The sequence below is a fragment of the Staurois parvus genome, unplaced genomic scaffold, assembly GCF_062004578.1.
Source record: "Staurois parvus isolate SC_StPar_1 unplaced genomic scaffold, SC_StPar_1.0 ptg000376l, whole genome shotgun sequence".
Classification (NCBI taxonomy): domain Eukaryota; kingdom Metazoa; phylum Chordata; class Amphibia; order Anura; family Ranidae; genus Staurois; species Staurois parvus.
Window position 1 is genome coordinate 2,872,817 of NW_028318172.1, and position 19,142 is coordinate 2,891,958.

Below are 19,142 nucleotides of genomic sequence, written 5' to 3' on the forward strand. Positions count from 1 at the left end.
CTGCCCGTTCTCCTCTGACATCAACAAGGCATTTTCAGCCACACAACTGGCACTCACTAGATATTTTCTTTTTTGGACCTTTCTGTGTAAACCCTAGAGATGGTTGTGCGTGAAAATCTCAGTAGTTCAGCAGTTTTTGAAATACTCACACCAGCCCATCTGGCACCAACAATCATGCCACATTCAAAGTCACTCAAATTCCCTTTCTTTCCAATCGGACGCTCAGTTTGACCTTCGGCAAGTTGTCTTCACCACATCTAGATGCCTAAATGCATTGAGTTGCTGCCATGTGATTGACTGATTAGCAATTTGTGTTACCAAGCAATTGAACCTAATAAAGTGGCCGCTGAGTGTATAGATAGCACAGGTCTGCAAAAAAAATGTTTTTCAAGAGCTGTTTTGGTTATTCTACATAATCTTCATGTTTTTTGGTGCGCTGAATCCAAAAATGACCTCCATTTTGTCATAGGACATCACGTTTCCTGACAATTTAGGTAACTATGTTAAATAAGGCATTACCTCAAAATAAATGGAAATAGACTTATAAAATTAAAGTTTTATTAAAATTTTTTCATGAAAATCCTTTTTTGAACTGAAATGAGCTCACCTACACACACTTAACTCGATTCTTCTTCCCTGTGAGGCTCCTCTTGGTGCATTTACGCTTGTGAGTAGCATCTGGAATGTGTCTGAAGTATCCAACAGTAGTCTGCCATCATTGTAATGCTCCATTTTCCCTGGTATCTCATTTCCATCTCTTTAATGTCTTGGTGGAATGGTTCACCTTGTTCCTCACTCACAGATCCCAAATTTTCAGGAAAGTAGTCAAGGTGGGACTGGAGGAAATGCACTTTCAAACTCATCAGGCAACCTAAAGCTTGAAATGCTTTCAGCATTTGTCCGACGATCTTTTTGTAGTGAGTATCTTTGTTATTGCCTAAAAATTTCTGTACGACTTCTTTAAATGCAATCCACCCTTCTTTTTGGGATCTGTCGTGGTATTGACAAACTCTTGATCAACTATAAGCCTTCTAATGTCTGGTCTGATGAACACACCTTCCTTCAATTTTGCCTCCGACAGGCCTGGACACTTGGTGACCAAGTATTTGAAGCATTCTCCATCTCTTGGAAGTGATTTTACGAACTGCTTTATCAATCCCAATTTTATGTGGAGAGGTGGTAGAAGAACTTTATGGGAAGGTACCAAAGTTTCTTGGAGGACATTTTTTTCACCGACTGTTAGCACCCTCGGCTGCCAACTCTTCTTGGTCCAGTGATTTTGTCAGTCTCGACTGTCCCATAGACACAGAAAACAAGGGTATTTGGCATCCCACCCACTGGATTCTTCAGGAAAGATTAACCCCTTCTACCATTAGAAGCACAGACTCAGGGCTGAGGCTTACGCATACAGCATGCTGCTGAGTATCCCAGTAGTCAGACATGTCACTCAGAGCAGCACTTGTATTCACCCCCTTTGCAGGGGGGGAGGGGCAAAGATTGTTTACCTGCAAATAACAACAAAGGGCCAGAAGAGAACTAGGGAAATGAGGAAATAGAATTTTTGTTCCCTAAAACTTGCTTAGCTTATGTATATATTGCTGACCATCAGATTTACAGTGCTATATTTTTTTCTACATAACTCGGACAACCCCTTTAAGGTTTTTGTGGCATTTTATATCTTAAATGCACTTATGTGAATTAATTAATAGTAATTTGAACTTTAAATTTGGTTAAAAACCCATAGTATAAAAAAATACCAAAAATTTAAAAAATTTGATAAATTTGAAGACAATTTTGCATTTTGTGGCAAATCATGACGTCTAGGAGTTTTTTCAATATTTTATTTGTTTTCAGCACACCAAAATACATGGAAATTAGATGAAAATAATCAAACAGCTTTCTAGTCACAGACCTGTGTAGTTGATAACTTGTGTATGTCTAGCCAAAACGTTTTTTTGGGGGGGATAGAGTAGGTAAGGGTTAATGTTTTTATGTCTGTTTCCTGTTGGGGAAAATTCTCTTCACTTTCTGTCCTAGAGTTAAGCCGGCCATACATGGGTCGAAGAATTCTGAAAGAATTTTCTGTCGAAAATCGTAACAAAGAATTTTCGTTTGAATTTCGCACCATTAGTGGCCCTCAGCATCAGTTTCGTGCGTCCATCGAATTTGAGTGATTGGGCATTTTGAAATTTTTTGAAAAACAAGATAATTTCTAATCAATGATGGGAGAATAGTGCGAGATATATAATCAAAAAAGAAATGACCATGAGCTGTGGGCCGGAAAGAAAAGATTCCCGGCCATGAAAATTCTTTTCTGTAGCAACATGAGGTGAAATTGAAGGTTTGGTTGGTCGAATCTGGAAATCAATGGTGGCACCATCTTATTACAAAACACACAAAACATCCGATTTTCTAAAGAAAATTCATTCAGAATTCGACCCATGTGTGGCCTGCATTAAACAGGGACTGAAATCTACAAACCGAGAGGAATTCCCCTGTTAGACAGCTGTCACCTGAACAGGCGCTCCCATTGGAAGGCTTTCTCTTACCTCTTAGAGCTGTAAAAATATAGATTTCCCAACACTTTTTTAGGGCACAAAAAAGAGCATGAATCTCCCCAGCAGGGATGCGGTCAGCAATAAAAAAACGAACAGGGGTTGTATTCCTTACCTGTATCCACATCCAAAACTATGATTAAAACTGGCTATACATAAAATTCGAACTCAAGCCAATCTTTTCTTTTTGAACAGAGCTGGAATCTCAAGTTTTTAACTGCTGTTGGCATTTGGGGATGTAGTTTCCAATTATTTCTTGATCCAACAATAAAAGCCTGACAGCGGTTATCACCTATTTGCCTGTCTATCCAAAATGTAAAAAAAACCCCACAAATTCCTATGTAGTGTGTAAAGATGGACCTGCCCTCTTCTCCCATTCCTGCACGCAACACATATACATTCTTATGTCAAGAACAATTACCAGTAAGCATTTTATTCAGTTGCTAGTCACTAACAAAACAAACAAAAATATAATAAAAGTGAACCTGTGATTAAAAAATAACTGCAAGCAAAATAGCAACCAATGGCTAAATGGAGCTCTTAAACTGTATTTACTTTGAAATGCCATCATTATTTAAGCAGCTGTTTCCAAGTACCAGTGAAGTCTCTTGCTTGTATTGCAAGTCCTTTTACTGAAGTTTTATAAAAAACAACAGACCACAATCAAGCCTCAAGGATTACAGTACATCAGTGTTGTGGGGTGGCCACCTCACTACTTACATCCACACACTAATCCCCATTGCTCTTAATTCCTCCCCTAGGACAGTGGCCCTTTGTCTTTATCTGGTTCTTGGGGCACTATTTCTCCCACTGACATGAACAGTGAGGTACCATTCCTTCCACAGACACCAACACAGCAGTGGAGCATAATTCCTTTCACTGACACCAAAATGGGTCAGTTCCTCCCAATGACACCAAAGATGGGGCACTATACCTCCCACTGACACCAAAGATGAGTCACTATCCCTCCCGCTGACACCAAAGATGGGACACTATTCCTCCCACTGACACCAATGATGGGACACTATTCCTTTTACTAATACCAATGATGTGGCAATATTCTTCCCACTGATACCAATGATTAGGCACCATTCCTTCCACTGGCACCAATAATGGGACAATTCCTCTCACTGATACCGCTGATGATGTATTATTCCTCTGACTGACACCAACAATGAGGGACCATTCCTTCCACAGACATGAAACACTGGAGCCTAATTCCTTCTACTGACAGCAATGGTAGGGCACCATTCCTTTCATTTACACCAATAATGGGTCAATTCCTCCCACTGATATAAACAATGGACATCACTGACACCAAATATGGGGCACTCTTCCTCCCACTCACACCAGTGACGGGGCACTCTTCCTCCCACTCACACCAGTGACGGGGCACTCTTCCTCCCACTCACACCAGTGACGGGGCACTCTTCCTCCCACTCACACCAGTGACGGGGCACTCTTCCTCCCACTCACACCAGTGACGGGGCACTCTTCCTCCCACTCACACCAGTGACGGGGCACTCTTCCTCCCACTCACACCAGTGACGGGGCACTCTTCCTCCCACTCACACCAGTGACGGGGCACTCTTCCTCCCACTCACACCAGTGACGGGGCACTCTTCCTCCCACTCACACCAGTGACGGGGCACTCTTCCTCCCACTCACACCAGTGACGGGGCACTATTCCTCTGCCTGACACCAACAATGAGGGACCATTCCTTCCACAGACATCAACAGTGGAGCCTACAGTTGCAAGAAAAAGTATGTGAACCCCTTGGGATTACGTGGAGTTTTGCATGAATTGGGCATAAAATGTGCTCTGAACGTCATCTAAGTCACAACAATAGAAGAACACAGTCTGCTGAACATAATACTACACAAACATTAGATGTTGCCATGGTTTAATTGCACATAACATGTAAACATTCACAGTGCAGAGAGGAAAAAGTATGTGAGGCCCTAGCTTAATGACTACTCCCAGAGCTAATTGGAGCCAGGAGTGTGCCAACCTTGACTCCAATCAGTGTGATGATATTGGATGTGTTGCTGACAGCTGTCCTGCCCTTAAAAAACACACATCTGTTTTGGGTTTACTGGTTTCAAGAAGCACTGTCTGATGTGAACCATGCCTCACAGAGAAGAGCTCTCAGAAGACCTACGATCAAGAATTGTTGACTTGCATGAAGCTGGAAAGGGTTACAAAAGTATCTCCAAAAGCCTTGATGTTCATGTGTCCACGGTAAGACAGACTGTCTACAAATGGAGAAAGTTTAGCACTGTTGCTACTCTCCCTAGGCGTGGTCATCCTGTAAAAATGACTGCAAGAGCACAGCGCAGAATGCTGCATGAGGTAAAGAAGAATCCCAGAGTGTCAGCTAAAGACCTACAGAAATCTCTGGCACATGCTAACATTTTTGTTGACACATCTACAATAAGGAAAACATTAATCAAGAATGGAGTACATGTGAGGACACCACGGAGGAAGCCATTGCTGTCCAAAAAGAATATTGCACCATGTTTGAAGTTTGCAAAAGAGCACCTGGATGTTCCACAGCACTACTGGCAAAATATACTGTGGACAGATGAAACCAAGATTGAGTTGTTTGGGAAGAACACACAACACTATGTGTGGAGAAAAAAAGGCAAAGCACACCAACATCAAAACCTCATCCCCACTGTAAAACATGGCGGAGGGAGCATCATGGTTTGGGGCTGCTTTGCTGCCTCAGGGCCTGAACGGATTGTTGTCATTGATGGGAAAATGAATTCCAGAGTTTATCAAGACATTTTGCAGGAAAACGTACGACCATCTGTCCGCCAACTGAAGCTCCGCAGAGGATGGGTGATGCAACAGGACAATGACCCAAAGCATACAAGTAATTCAACAAAACAATGGCTGCAACAGCACAGAATACGCCTTCTGGAGTGGCCCAGTCAGAGTCCTGACCTCAACCTGATTGAAATGCTGTGGCATGACCTTAAGAGAGCGATTCATACCAGACATCCCAAGAATATTGCTACACTGAAACAGTTTTCCTCCCTGCACTGTGAATGTTTACATGTTATGTGCAATTAAACCATGGCAACATCTAATGTTTGTGTAGTATTATGTTCAGCAGACTGTGTTCTTCTATTGTTGTGACTTAGATGACGTTCAGAGCACATTTTATGCCCAATTCATGCAAAACTCCACGTAATCCCAAGGGGTTCACATACTTTTTCTTGCAACTGTAATTCCTCCCACTGACAGCAATGATGCGGCACCATTCCTTTCAATGACACCAATAATGGTACAATTCCTCCCACTGATATAAACAATTGAAAACTATTCCTCCCACTGACACCAAAGATGGGGCACTATTTCTACCACTGACACCAAATATGGGGGCTATTACTCCCAATGAAGGGGCAATTTTCCTCCCAATGACACCAATGATGGAGTACGTTGGTTTACGAGCACCTCGGTTAACGTAATTTTCGGTTTACGAATGAAAGTCCATTGAAAATAATGGCTAGGTTTACAAATTTTTTTCGCAATACGAACAGATTAATTGGTTTTCAATGCATTTACAATTTTTTTTTTAATCATGTCCCTGTACAGTATTTATGCCTTTAAAGTGCACTTTATAAAGAGTTTTGAACAGATAAAACTTTTTTTGACATTTTTCTGACCTCTGGAGCAGATTAATTGGTTTTCAATGCATTTCCGAATTCATTTTTAACCGGTTCCCGCCCGGCCTATGGCCGAATGGCGGCTGGCAAAAACCCTCACCGTTCCAGGTGGACGCCATATGGCATCCTTTCGGGCATGTGCAGTTTGCACTTGCAGAGTTGCGCAGCAGCGCGATCTGTCACCGGCCGTGTACCTCGGACACGGCCAATGACAGATCTGAGTACCGACCCTGTTGCCGGTACCATGTGACCTGCTGTGACCAATCACAGCAGGTCACATGACAGTTGTATCCAATGGATGGCTTCATTCATGCCATCCATTGTATACTAGTGTGTCTAGCTGTGAATGGTCACAGCGATCACATGCACAAGCTGGGCCAATCACAGCCCAGCTGTGTCATGTGATTAGCCGTGGCCAAATCACAGCTAGGCACAAAAAAAAACCAAAAAAAAAAACCCTGAATGAATCGATGTCATTCAGGTAAATGCTTGCTTATAGCAAAGTAATTATTTGCTATAAGCAAATTGTATATATAAAAAAAAAAAAAAATACTGATCACGTCCCCAAAGTAGTACAATGTTACTATGGTAACATTGTACTAGTTTGGTCATAGTGAAATATGAAAAAAAAAAATCTTAAAAAAAAGAAAACAAATGTAATAAAAAGTAAAAAAAAAAGCAAAATATATATATTTTTTTCATACTGTCACCAGTCAGTGTTCCTGATCACCGCCATACCAGTTATATGATGACGCTGCACTGTACTGGTGACAATATGTAAAAAAGAAAAAAAATTGTGAAAATCATTTTTTACATTTTTTCTATTTGCGAAAAATTACAAAAAATATACAACTTCAAAAAACTCACCATGCCTCTTATGAAGTACGTCGGACTGTCTACTTTGCAAAAAGGGGTCATTTGGGGATATCTGTACTGTTCTGACATTCTTGGACCTTAAGAAATTAGATTGGCTGACAGTACTTCAGGACTGATCAATATTCAGATCTATACCATGTGAACTCTATAACTTTCCTACAAACTAAAAAATACATCCTAATTTGGGTTATTTTCTCCAAAGACATGCAGCAGAATACATCTCGGCCTAAATTTATGAAGAACAATTATTTATTTGCAAACTTTTATAACAGAAAAAGAAAAACGTGGGTTTTTTTTTCCAAAAGTTTCAGTCTTTTTTTGTTAATTTAGCAAAAAATAAAACACCCCAGTAGTGATTAAATACCACCAAAAGAAAGCTCTAGTTGTGTGAAGAAAATGATAAAATTTTAGTTTGAGTACAGTGTTGTATGACCGCGCAATTGTCATTCAAAGTGTGAGAGAAAAATGGCCTGGGCAGGAAGGGGATAAAAGTGCCCTGTTTAAAGTGGTTAATCATGTCCCTGTACAGTATTTATGTCTTTAAAGTGAACTTTATAAAGAGTTTTGAACAAATTAAATACTATTTTAAAATTATTTCTGACTTCCAGAATGCATTCCTATGGGAAACCGCGTTTCGATTTACAAATTTTTCGCAATACGAAAAGTCCCACAGAACAAATTAAATTCGTAAACCGAGGTACGCCTGTATTCTTATAGCCAAACCCCAAAATGTTGTATGCTTTCATATTTCTAACGCATTACGTCATCTGAAAAAGGCACAAAAGTGCTGTCTACATACTAGGTCCACCTAGAATCCAATAGACTTCCATGTAGCTGCAAACAGATCTAATGTATTTAGGTGTGGCTGTTTAGTTAATCTTTAAACGTGTTCACCATAAAATCTCTTTGTTTCATGGAACATATTTGCTCAAAGGCTAACAATATTTAGGAGTGCAAATCTCTTTACGATAAGCACAGGTGTCATACTTGACAAATATGCTGATATCATCCTGACACTGACTATGCTATGAAAAAGCCGAGGAGGGAATTTGTATACATGTTCACCCATCCCTTAAAGCCCCACCATCCTCGTCACTACATATTAGAACGGTCATGTGAGCTGCCAGATGACATTTACTAAAGAGCTGGACCTTGACCTGAGTTGCATTTCATCATGGATAGCAGATAAAGCGGCAACATAAAGTGTCACGTATTTAATGGTTCCTACTATTGCTTCCAATCTTCTTATCTTATCTTGCTAACTGCTGGTGATACATCTTTCAATTATCTCACATGATTGTCTTAATTAGCTTGCCTAAATTCTAAGTGCAGCCTAAAATAAATAAAAAAAAAAAAAATCAGCATAAGGGACCTAAGTTACAATCAGTAGGATGTGTCCTTTGTGCGGATTCCTCTTTCGTTATGTGAAATTTTCCACTGTCCATGCCCCCCACCACAACTGTAATCTTCCAGTGCGGTGGGGGTTAATAGACAGGCTCTCATCAAGAGTGTCTGAATATGCCCACCCTTTCTGCCCAGTTACACCATTCATAGAAGCCATACTACAGCTTCTATGATCGGAGGACGCACGGATGATTGAAAGGTCCACCCCCTCCATTCATAAATAATGTTTCCTTTATAGGAGCTTCTATGAATTGTGGAGCTGGGCTGAAAAGGTAGGCATAGTCAGGAACTCGTGATGACAGCAAGTGACAGCCCCTTAATTCTGTTGACCCCCAATGTACCAGCAGATTATGGCGGCAGGGGTTGGGGGGCATAGGTGGAGGAGGATTTCACATAACAGAAAAGGCACCAGCACAAGGGACACATCTTATTAACTGCAAGTTATGTCCCTGCTGATATTTGTGTTTTTGTTTTTTACCTGCACCTAGACTTTAGGCTGGCCATATACTGTTTGATTTCTTTTGTTCAGCCCACTGGCTGATCAAAAAAATCTAACAGATTCCTTCATCCAAGCTAAACAGCACAAGATGGACAAATCCCCCAGCTGGGCTTTTGTTTTCTGATGTCAGAATACCCAAACACAGGCTGCATCTGACTGGATGCAGCCGCTGTTCAGCTGAAAAAGCAAACTCCTTTGTTAAAGGTTGATTGAACGATTGTTCACTTAGCATCAGGAACTAGCAGAAAATGAAACCATGCATGGACAGCTTAACACACTGCTGCCATCTTGAAAGTTGTATGTGACCGCTTGCAGCCCAATTAAGACACTCAATACTTCTGATTTTATGCATCACTTGTAACATTCATACTGTTTCTGCTGTCCTCAGAGACAGTAACGATCCTCCAGTGGCTGAAAAGACTCATCGCACAGGTAGATTTTCTATCCTATTGGGACATATTTCTCTGGACAGGACCAATCCTTTCCTTTACTGTACAGTAAAGGATACTATGAAAGTAACTCACAGAATGGGGTGCGGTCACAGTGTCTAAACAGGGTGCAAGAAGATGGGCAGATTGCTTCCTGCCCAGTGCCCACTGCTCTGGGGATATGTGTCCATCTATGGCCAACACTAAAGTGCATTTACACTGGTCAAAGCTGAACTGAACCATGCTCAAATCTGACTACCCCCCCCCCCCCACCCCTCCAATGCCCTCCTGGTGTGCACTCACAAAGGTGTACGTATAAGCAATTCACCTCTACCATCCAGACCACATTGATTCATGCTCCTATGCTCAGTGATCTCTGGAGAGTGTAAAATCGGGTGCCCCCCCCCTTTTTAAGATCTACCTCTTCCTCTTTAGGCTCAACCTCTTCCTATTAAAGCTCCACCTCAGGAGTTGGTCGGAGACTGCAGACATCATACAGAAGATGGTCAGAGACGGCAGACAGGATACAAGAGATTGTATCCTCCTAGATTGTAAGCTTGAAAGAGCAGGGCCCTTGACTCCCTCGTGTATTGTTTTGTTACTGTATTGTCTCATGCTCTGTCCCCCACTATAATGTACAGCGCTGAGCAAACCTTTTAGTGCTATATAAATACTGTATAATAATAATAATAATAATAATAAAAAGAGACAGTCAGAGACTGCGGACCGGGTGCAGGAAAAAGTCAGAGACTGCGGACCGGGTACAGGAAAAAGTCAGAGACTGCGGACCGGGTACAGGAAAAGGTCAGAGACTGCGGACCGGGTACAGGAAAAGGTCAGAGTCTGTGGACATAGTACAGGAGACGGTCAGGGACTGCGGAGAGGAGACGGTCAGGGACTGCGGACAGGGGACGGTCAGGGACTGGGGACGGTCAGGGACTGCGGACAGGAGACGGTCAGGGACTGGGGACAGGAGACGGTCAGGGACTGCGGACAGGAGACGGTCAGGGACTGCGGACAGGAGACGGTCAGGGACTGCGGACAGGAGACGGTCAGGGACTGCGGACAGGAGACGGTCAGGGACTGCGGACAGGAGACGGTCAGGGACTGCGGACAGGAGACGGTCAGGGACTGCGGACAGGAGACGGTCAGGGACTGCGGACAGGAGACGGTCAGGGACTGCGGACAGGTGACGGTCAGGGACTGCGGACAGGTGACGGTCAGGGACTGCAGATGGGATACAGGAGATGGTCAGCTGATCCCGCACCCCCCCCCTGTCCGAGCCGATCCCGCCCCTTGCCCGAGGACTGCTGAGTCTGTCCCCCTAACCCGCTGAGCACTGCCGAGCCCTAAAACTAATTTCCTAACTTATTTTTTTTTTAAGTGTTTAAAAAAATATTTTACTCTTTAGAACCAAAACAACTTGATGTCCTCTTCAGCACCTTAGAAGAGTCAAAACATAATGTTGCAAGTCTCCTCTCCCAAGTGCTATATTGTAACATTTGATTTACAGCCCTCCATAATGATTGACCCCACTCTGCTCTGAAAAGTCTGCTTAGTTTTCACTTGCAGGTAAAACCAGTTTCAATTCTAAAGCAACAATCACCCCAATCCTCAGGACTCTGAAGACATAGTACCAGTCAACGCACCTCCCCTGCCCGGTCACTGCCAAGCCCACCCCTCCGCCCAGTCACTGCTGAGCCTGCTGCCCTCACCAGAACACTGCCGAGCCTGTCCCTCCTACCGGAGCACTGTCGATCTCGCCTCCCCACCCAAACACTTCTGAGCCTGCCCCTCCCGCCCAAGCACTGCCAAGCCTGCCCTCAAACCCGAGCACTGTCGAGACCGCCCTTCTGTCCCTTCTGACTGGGGGTAGCGCTGCCCCCCTTAAAAATGCTGCCCAAGGCAAATGCCTTGTTTGCCTTGCGGCAGATACACCCCTGCTTTTAATGCAGCTGTAACAGGCAAACGCAAGGACACCTAAAAATGCAATGGTCTTTTATGTGTCCCGTTCACACTACAGCACTGTATTGTGTTCAAATACAACATGTATTCATTTTATCGCAAAGCAATGTAGGGCAATGTGAATAAAATGCAGGTCAATGCAGCACAATGCAAGTAATTAAGAAAGTTTGCTTTGTGATTTATTTTAGGACCCACAGGATGTGATGTCACAGGAAATCCTGCAAAACGCAGTGCATTTTATGTGCATTAAAACAAGCATCAACACACATCAAAATGCTCAAGAACACAAGTCAATGCGTGTTAAAAAGTGCAGAAAAAGGATGGAAATGTACATCCATTTCCCCTGCATTTTATCGGAAGTCAGTTTGAATTCAGTCTAACTATTCCTGGGCATGGTTTGGAACATTCATCCCAGACAAACGAACTGGACCAAGAGGGTGAACTGTGCCCAGGGTTGTTTAAAACTGCCATTGTACGAAATACAAAAAAAGAAAAACTGCCATTGTACGTGCTCTCTAAGAAATCTTCAGGCACAAAAGCAATGGCAGTTTCCAAATTGAAGTCCTGATAGGCATATACATACATGATATCGCACATATTACACATTTCATGATTTCAAGCAATAATTCACAGGGCAGGATATGAAAGGGCAATGTATGGGGCTTAAGTTGTGGGGTGTTTCTGTTAAAGGAACTTTAGAATTATGTTGCTTTGCAGTCTGAAATGATGACAGACACAGTTTTTGTTTTATCCAGCTATATTTGCTCAGTGCAACTTATAACATCCAAGTGAAAGATATAACACTAACATCCGAAAACTATTAAAAAAATAAATAAAACCACAGAATCACTGAGCTGGAAAAAAGGATCAACCCCCCTTGTGAAAATGACTTGTAAACGCAATCAGGTGTGGCTAATCACCTTTGCAGTGCTATCTGACTTTCAACTGTGATCAGCTGCGGTCATTTTGAATTGCTCAGCATAAAAAGGAGCTTTCCTGGAGCATTTCAGTCCCTGGCAGTGCAACTGAAGCAAACCATCAACTATGGGTGGCAAAGGACTGTTAAAAGATCTCCAGGATAAAGTTGTGGACAGGCACAAGTCAGGAGATGGCTCCAAAAAAAATTGAAAGGGTTTATCAATGCCTAGAAGCACAGTGAAGTTAAGACGTGGAAGGTATTTGGTACAACGCAGACCCTCCCTGGATCAGGACGTTGCTTCAAACTGGATGAAAGAGCCAGGAGGAAACTGGTCAGAGATGCTACCAAGAGGCCTACAGCAACTCTGAAACAGTCGCAGGAATGTATGACAAAGAGTAGTTATTTTGTGCATAGAACAACATCGCAAATTCTCTACAAATGTGGCTTGCATGGGAGGGTTGCAAGAAAAAAAGCCACTTCTCAAGAAAGGTCACATGCAGTCACAAATGAGCTTTGCAAAAAAAAAAAAAATCTGTGTAAAAAGTGCAGCACAACAAAAATACATAATATTCCTTCATATACTCAACAAATCCCTTATATGTCTGTGCGTATAGATATATAACATTTAAAACACCAACTCTGTATATAACATAAAAGTACAATATACTATGTGTATGTGTTGTACCATTACCAACAAAATTATAAATAAAGTGCAGTCCAATGTCCATTCACTGATCAGAAAAAAAGTGCTCAGTCCTTCTTAACCAAATAAAATCCACGGAACTCTCTTCTGAATGCACATGTGACTTCACCATAACAAATTATGTGTATTTCTAATAACATGCATGCTCTGATACAAAAGGTGCAAAACAATCCCACCACCTGTCTCTGCTGCCTCTTACCTCCAATATATGACCCACCATAAGGTGAAAGTCAAATGCGGCTTCCCAGATCACTGGGTCAAAGGAATGCTGAAATCCTCCAGGCACTTACTGCTCATGGACATATAAAAATGTTTCCACTCACCAGGAAATAAAAAGAATAGGAGATCTCATAGTTTAAGTACAGGCGTACCTCGGTTTATGAACGCCTCCGTTAGCGTAATTTTCGGTTTACAAATGAAAATCCATTGAAAATAATGCCTCAGTTTAAGAATTTTTTCGCAATACGAATGGATTAATTGGTTTTCAATGCATTTACGAAATGTTTTTAATCATGTCCCTGTACAGTAATTATGCCTTTAAAGTGCACTTTATAAAGAGTTTTGAACAGATAAAAGACTTTTTTATAAACTTATTTCTGACCTCCGGAACGGATTAATTGGTTTTCAATGCATTCCTATAGGAAACTGTGTTCCGGTTTATGAATTTTACCAATACGAAAAGTCCTGCAGTAAGCATTAAATTCGTAAACCGAGGTATGCCTGTATTAAAATATTACTCACAAAAGAAGTGCACTCTATAATCCAGTGTACTGAATCCAAATCACTCTTTTTACATAAGCCAAGCTGTTCCTTTACGTTTGGACATCGATGGAACAGATATGGTAAAATGGCCACTAACAGGCTTCCGGGCATGCTGACGTCACGCAGTAACACCTCTGACGTGTTTCGTCACTCCGTACACTGACTTCCTCATAGGGATTAAGCTTTGCCAAAAAGCACCTTGAAGAATCTAAGGCCAGATGGCAAAAGATGTTTTGGTCAGATGAGACTAAAATTAAATTATTTGGCCTCAACATTATGGAAATCCAATACAGCTCACCATCTAAATAACACCATTCCTACAGTAAAGCATGGAGGTAAAGCATGGAGGTGGTAATATCCTGTTATGGAGGGGGGAAAGGAGGTTTTCTGCAGCAAGGACTGGCGCACTTATCAGGATATTAAAAAAAAAAATGGATGGGGCAAAATACCATCAAATTCTTGAGGAAAAACTGCTGCCCTCTGCCTGAAAGTTGTCAGTGGGAAGAAGATTTCCAACATGACAATGACCCAAAGCACACAGCAAAAATGACCACAAAGTGGTTGAAGGAGAACAAATTACAAAATAGAGTAAATACAACTGGATAAAACAAAAACTGTCTGTCTTCATTTCAGGCTGCAAAGCAACAACATGTGATTATTTTAAAGGGGGGTTATTCTTTTCTATACCCACTGTATTAGCCAATTTGAGTAGTCTCTACTTTTTTGGATCAGTTCTCTCAACAGTAATGCACAGAAACCTAAATATGGAAAAACACAGAATCCTTGGGGTTGATTTAAAGTGTAACTAAAATAAACACTTTTTTTTTCCATTTCAGATAGACTGAAGACGGATTAGAACACCTGTCAGTTTTTATTGTTGTCTGTGCCCCCCTTTTATGGAGATCCACCCTCTCTATTTTTCCTATTTACCATTAGCGATGAAAGTGAAAACAGAAAATCACACATTTTCGGTTGTCCCCAGAAAAGTAAGAGAGGGGAAATCTTCCAATAGGGACATTGAGGGGTTCTGGTGACCTGGGGGCCCCCCATGGATTCCTTTAATTTTTAGGGATTTCCTCTCACTTCCTGTTTGGCTATGGGAAAGGAAGTGAAGGTAAATCTCCCCAGTGGGACACTGATGGCAATAAAACAAAACGAAAAACCTTAAAGGGGTTATAACCCTCCCCTACTCAATGCTCAGTCTATGTGCCTACAGTAAATCCACCCCATTACATGTAGTAAAATATATCTATTTTCTCCTGTCATTTCGCCAGATTTTTAGAGACTTTTTTTTTGTGTATACAAGCATATACATCATTTGCTGCACAAACCTCCCAATCACTCCAAACATAATACAATGTACATACATGTCACAATGGTCTAATCCCTTGTTAGAACAGATCATATGTTTTCTTTTACACCTTTACTTTTTCAAAAGAAGAGATATATTTGGCTCAAATATTCACAAGACAGAATCAGATTAGACAAGTATTCTTACAAGTGTGGAACTTGAGATGTTAGGAGAGGGGAGTCATCAATTTGAAGGTTTGACAGACGGATACCAGAGTGACACGTTCAAGAACATTAGAGAATGACAATGGCTATTCTCTAACAAGACAAAACACGTGTGTCCAAAGATATAGCAATGAGTTTAACAGATGTCACAGCAAAAATGGCTTTAACGAGTAAATAGGCCCGGGTTTAAACTGATGCGAACTGTCATGCAATTTGCCTGTTCAAATTGCATGACAAATTGCATCCAATGATCGCCAGTAGAACCGGACTAATCAGTGTGACTTGGACTTCGCCAGAGACACACCGATTATAAAAGTACAACTTTTGGCAATTCGGGGGTGCGATTTGCATTGATATCTGAGCATGAAGTCACACAGATGTCTATGAAGTCACACTGCCGCCTGACTTGAAAATCCTGTGACTTCACTTGAATTTGCACAATTTCAAAGTCAGATCCAGTGTGAACCAGGGCTAAAGGTAAAACTTTCATTTTCATTTTGGATAAGCAAGGGGGGGATTAAACCCGTTAGTTTTTTTTTTTGCCATCTGTGTCCCATTGGAGAGATTTACCCATTATTAGTTTTCAACGTGAACCCAAAATGTGGGCTTTTCTTTAACTTTCAGTGATATCAATAGCAGCTTCCCTTTGACTGGTATTTCTGTCATCTTTTTTTCTTTTGTATTAATACATATGCTGTGGGGACCGAACTGACTTAGGGTCCTTTCGCATGGGGTGGACCAGTTTAGCAGATTCGCATGCTCAGCGGGGGATCTCTCTGTTGATCCATGCTGAGCAAGCCGATGACAGCTATGTGTCCCCTCCACTGCAGCAGAGCAGACACAGAGCAGCTCGCTCTCCTCAATGAGCTTTCGGATGAAAACGGTCCTCCTGTCTGTTTTCGTCTGACCCGATCCAACAGACGGAATGGGAATTGGATCCTCATTTGTCCCTTTTTGGCGGATCGGATTGGATGTTGGTGGGTGTAAAACGGACACATGTCTGTTTATACCCGCTACTCCAGTGAGAACGAAGGTTCCAATTGGGTCCAGTCGAAACGTCTGTGTGAAAGAGCCCTTAGTGAGTTGGCAGATTTATACAGTTTAAACCATTTTACATCTTTATTAGCAATAACAACTGACGGGTTTTAATACTACTGCACTGTATCCATCCCACTGGATAAATCGCATTAGATAAAGTATCGCACATTTTGATGAAATACTGCATGCCTATTTTAGTAGCTTTTTTTGTGAATTGCAATGAAATGTTTGAAAAATGCTATGAGCTATTTTACCTCAGATTTTAAAGAGGAAAATACGGCTTTGTGAACTGAGACCCTGTTCTCTTACCAGCTTACCTGCCTGCTAGCAAATTAATTAAAATTGTAGACTGAAATGCACATATGCAGCTCAGCGTATAATCTCAGTATTCCTTGGTGCCTGGATGAAATCATTTATGTCATCCCAGGCTCACGGACATCACAGTTCTGGAGAGAAAGTATGTAAAGTGAACTTTAGATTACTTTTGAGTATAATTTAATAAAACAAATTTCCAACACTAAGAAATTCAGACAAACAATCATCCGGTTTTCCTCGATGGTTCACAGCTTTGAAACTGAGGAGGGTTACCAATTGTACGAAAATTCTCATACGACAAAGGCTTCTTTTTTGTTGTTTATGGTTTCTGATCATGCGCAGTCTTTTGTATCTGATTTTTTTCATACAAAAACTGCACACATTACACGACAATCATTAGTTCTATTCTCGTACGACAAAAATTTTGGAGTTTGTCTCTTCGGAAATTTTCATTTGGACAGTCTGAAATCGGGCGCCGAAAGGTGATTACACACTATACAAAAATCGAATGATCGTGCCTCATACGGAATTTTTCTTCGTTTTTTAACGCTCGGCTAACGCTCTGCAAACGCCGCATGCGCAGTTTAGCGGTGGTTGCTAGACATTTGTCGAGCGTTAAAAACACCCCACAAACACCTATAATGAAGTTTAAATGGTGTTACCGCTCCGCAAACGCCCCGCAATTGCACCGCAAACGCCGGGCATTTGCGGAGTGGCACCATAGACTAGAATAGGAGGCTTCAACGCCTCCTGACTGGACCAGAGGAGTCCCTTTTGCCGCGACGCTAACGTTCCCGTTAGAACAGCACCATGTGCTGCAATGTGCAGAATTGTCCGAGGCATTTGGGAAGTGGTAAAAACGCTTCCCAAACGCCTCTCTCCCGCCTGCACACAACGCAGGTGTGAACATAGCCTTAGGGTTGCATTCTGTCTCCTGACCACCAACGCAAAGGGGCATTGTACCATTCGACCCCCAATGAGTTGGATTTAGCAAGGGTTTCCAGGAACCTGAAAATTATTTTATGTGTTTCTCTGGGATAAAAGGGTTGAAAAAGGCTGCTCTAGTCTAATAAACAATTTTAAACACATGATTTAACACATACACATCAAACACATCACATGATACATGAATTCTTCAGCCTCATTACCTTTCAGGTGACATCAATATATTACAGGCACATGATTGCAACAGATTTCTTTATCCATATACCTTCCCACACAGCACTAATCATATGCCCTCATAAAAGCTGTCTCCTAGATTACACACCTCAATTCCACAAAGGAAATATAGAAGTGAATTCTCCAGATCCTGGAACGCGAGATAGGTCTGTGCAAGTGGTGTGACCAGTGTCTGCAGAGGAATACAGCAATATGTTAGATCCAGTTTGTCTTTATTTGGAGTGATCAATCTGTCATACTCACCTCTAATGCTGTCTGATTAAAGAATGTCACAAACTGAGCTGTCAGAAGCACCACAATTTCCTCCCGCAGCAGCCCTACAACAAGTAATGTTGGAAAAAAAAGAAACCTTAGGAGAAATACTCCGACCCCCTACTTATATGGGATTGATATGCACATGTCTTTGTAATATTAGACAAATAATATAAAATAAATGTATTTGCTCAGTGGAAACATTATTCGGTACAATTTTTTGCAACTTTCATTTGCAGCCCAAATTCTTCATGTCAAAATACAAGAAAATATGTTTCTGCTTCACAACATCAAGCAGTTTCTACGAAATGGTCAGCCATGAAGAACTTCTGTGTAGCTGAGGTTATCATCTACAGATTGCAGCAAAAATGAAGACTTAGACTAGTTCATGTTTGTTCAGTAATCAATTTTAGCGAGTTGTAGCCACCAAATCAACAAAAGTTTTCCAGTATGTCCCTTCGACCAAACAATTGGCTTTGGCTGAGCACAGATGACAACTCACGGATCAAAATTCAGCTGCTCTTTACTGAACCAGACAAATTAAGATCCATCCATGGCCATCTTAAGCCTAGTTAGAATATGTGAATTTCTACCATTACGTAAGAGCTAAGGGTATAATGACTTAGGCACTTTGGGACACCTGAAAGACTTACTTTTACAGACACCCCAATATAAACCAAGCAATATCATGGTGAAGGAAAAACAGGATAGGATGTTTCAATTAGAAGTCTGAAAACTATTACCAGCAGTTTTGCCAGATGCATTAATGCATTCCTTATGTTCCTTTAAGAGATCGGAGGTCAGCTCAGTTGTCTTTTTTTAATGGAGTTTAAGTTGAGGGGAAGGGCCACGAGTCTTTGTTTACCCTTTTATGTGGTTATGCCAGGTGATATTTGCTTACCTCAATTTTTTTTCACACATTAGAAACTTGTAAAGCATAATACGCTCATAAATACAGAGTAATTGGTAGTTACTTAACGTATTTTTCATACTGACTTAATTTATGGCGCTATACAGTTTAAACACAAGACTATAAGCACTTTTCTAAAAATACCTA

At 41.5% G+C, this 19,142-nt stretch overlaps 1 protein-coding gene across 1 annotated transcript in view; it reads right to left on the reverse strand.

Moving 5' to 3' along the window:
- The window catches only part of LOC149456109 (major facilitator superfamily domain-containing protein 8-like), an 85,466-nt gene that overhangs the window by 11,106 nt on the left and 55,218 nt on the right, over positions 1-19,142 (reverse strand). Inside the window, exons 8-9 of the mRNA XM_089685501.1 lie at positions 18,077-18,150; positions 17,922-18,005 (exon numbers count right to left, since the gene is read on the reverse strand). Of these exons, the coding sequence (XP_089541627.1) occupies positions 17,922-18,005; positions 18,077-18,150 (158 nt within the window). The remainder of the gene's footprint in view (positions 1-17,921; positions 18,006-18,076; positions 18,151-19,142) is intronic.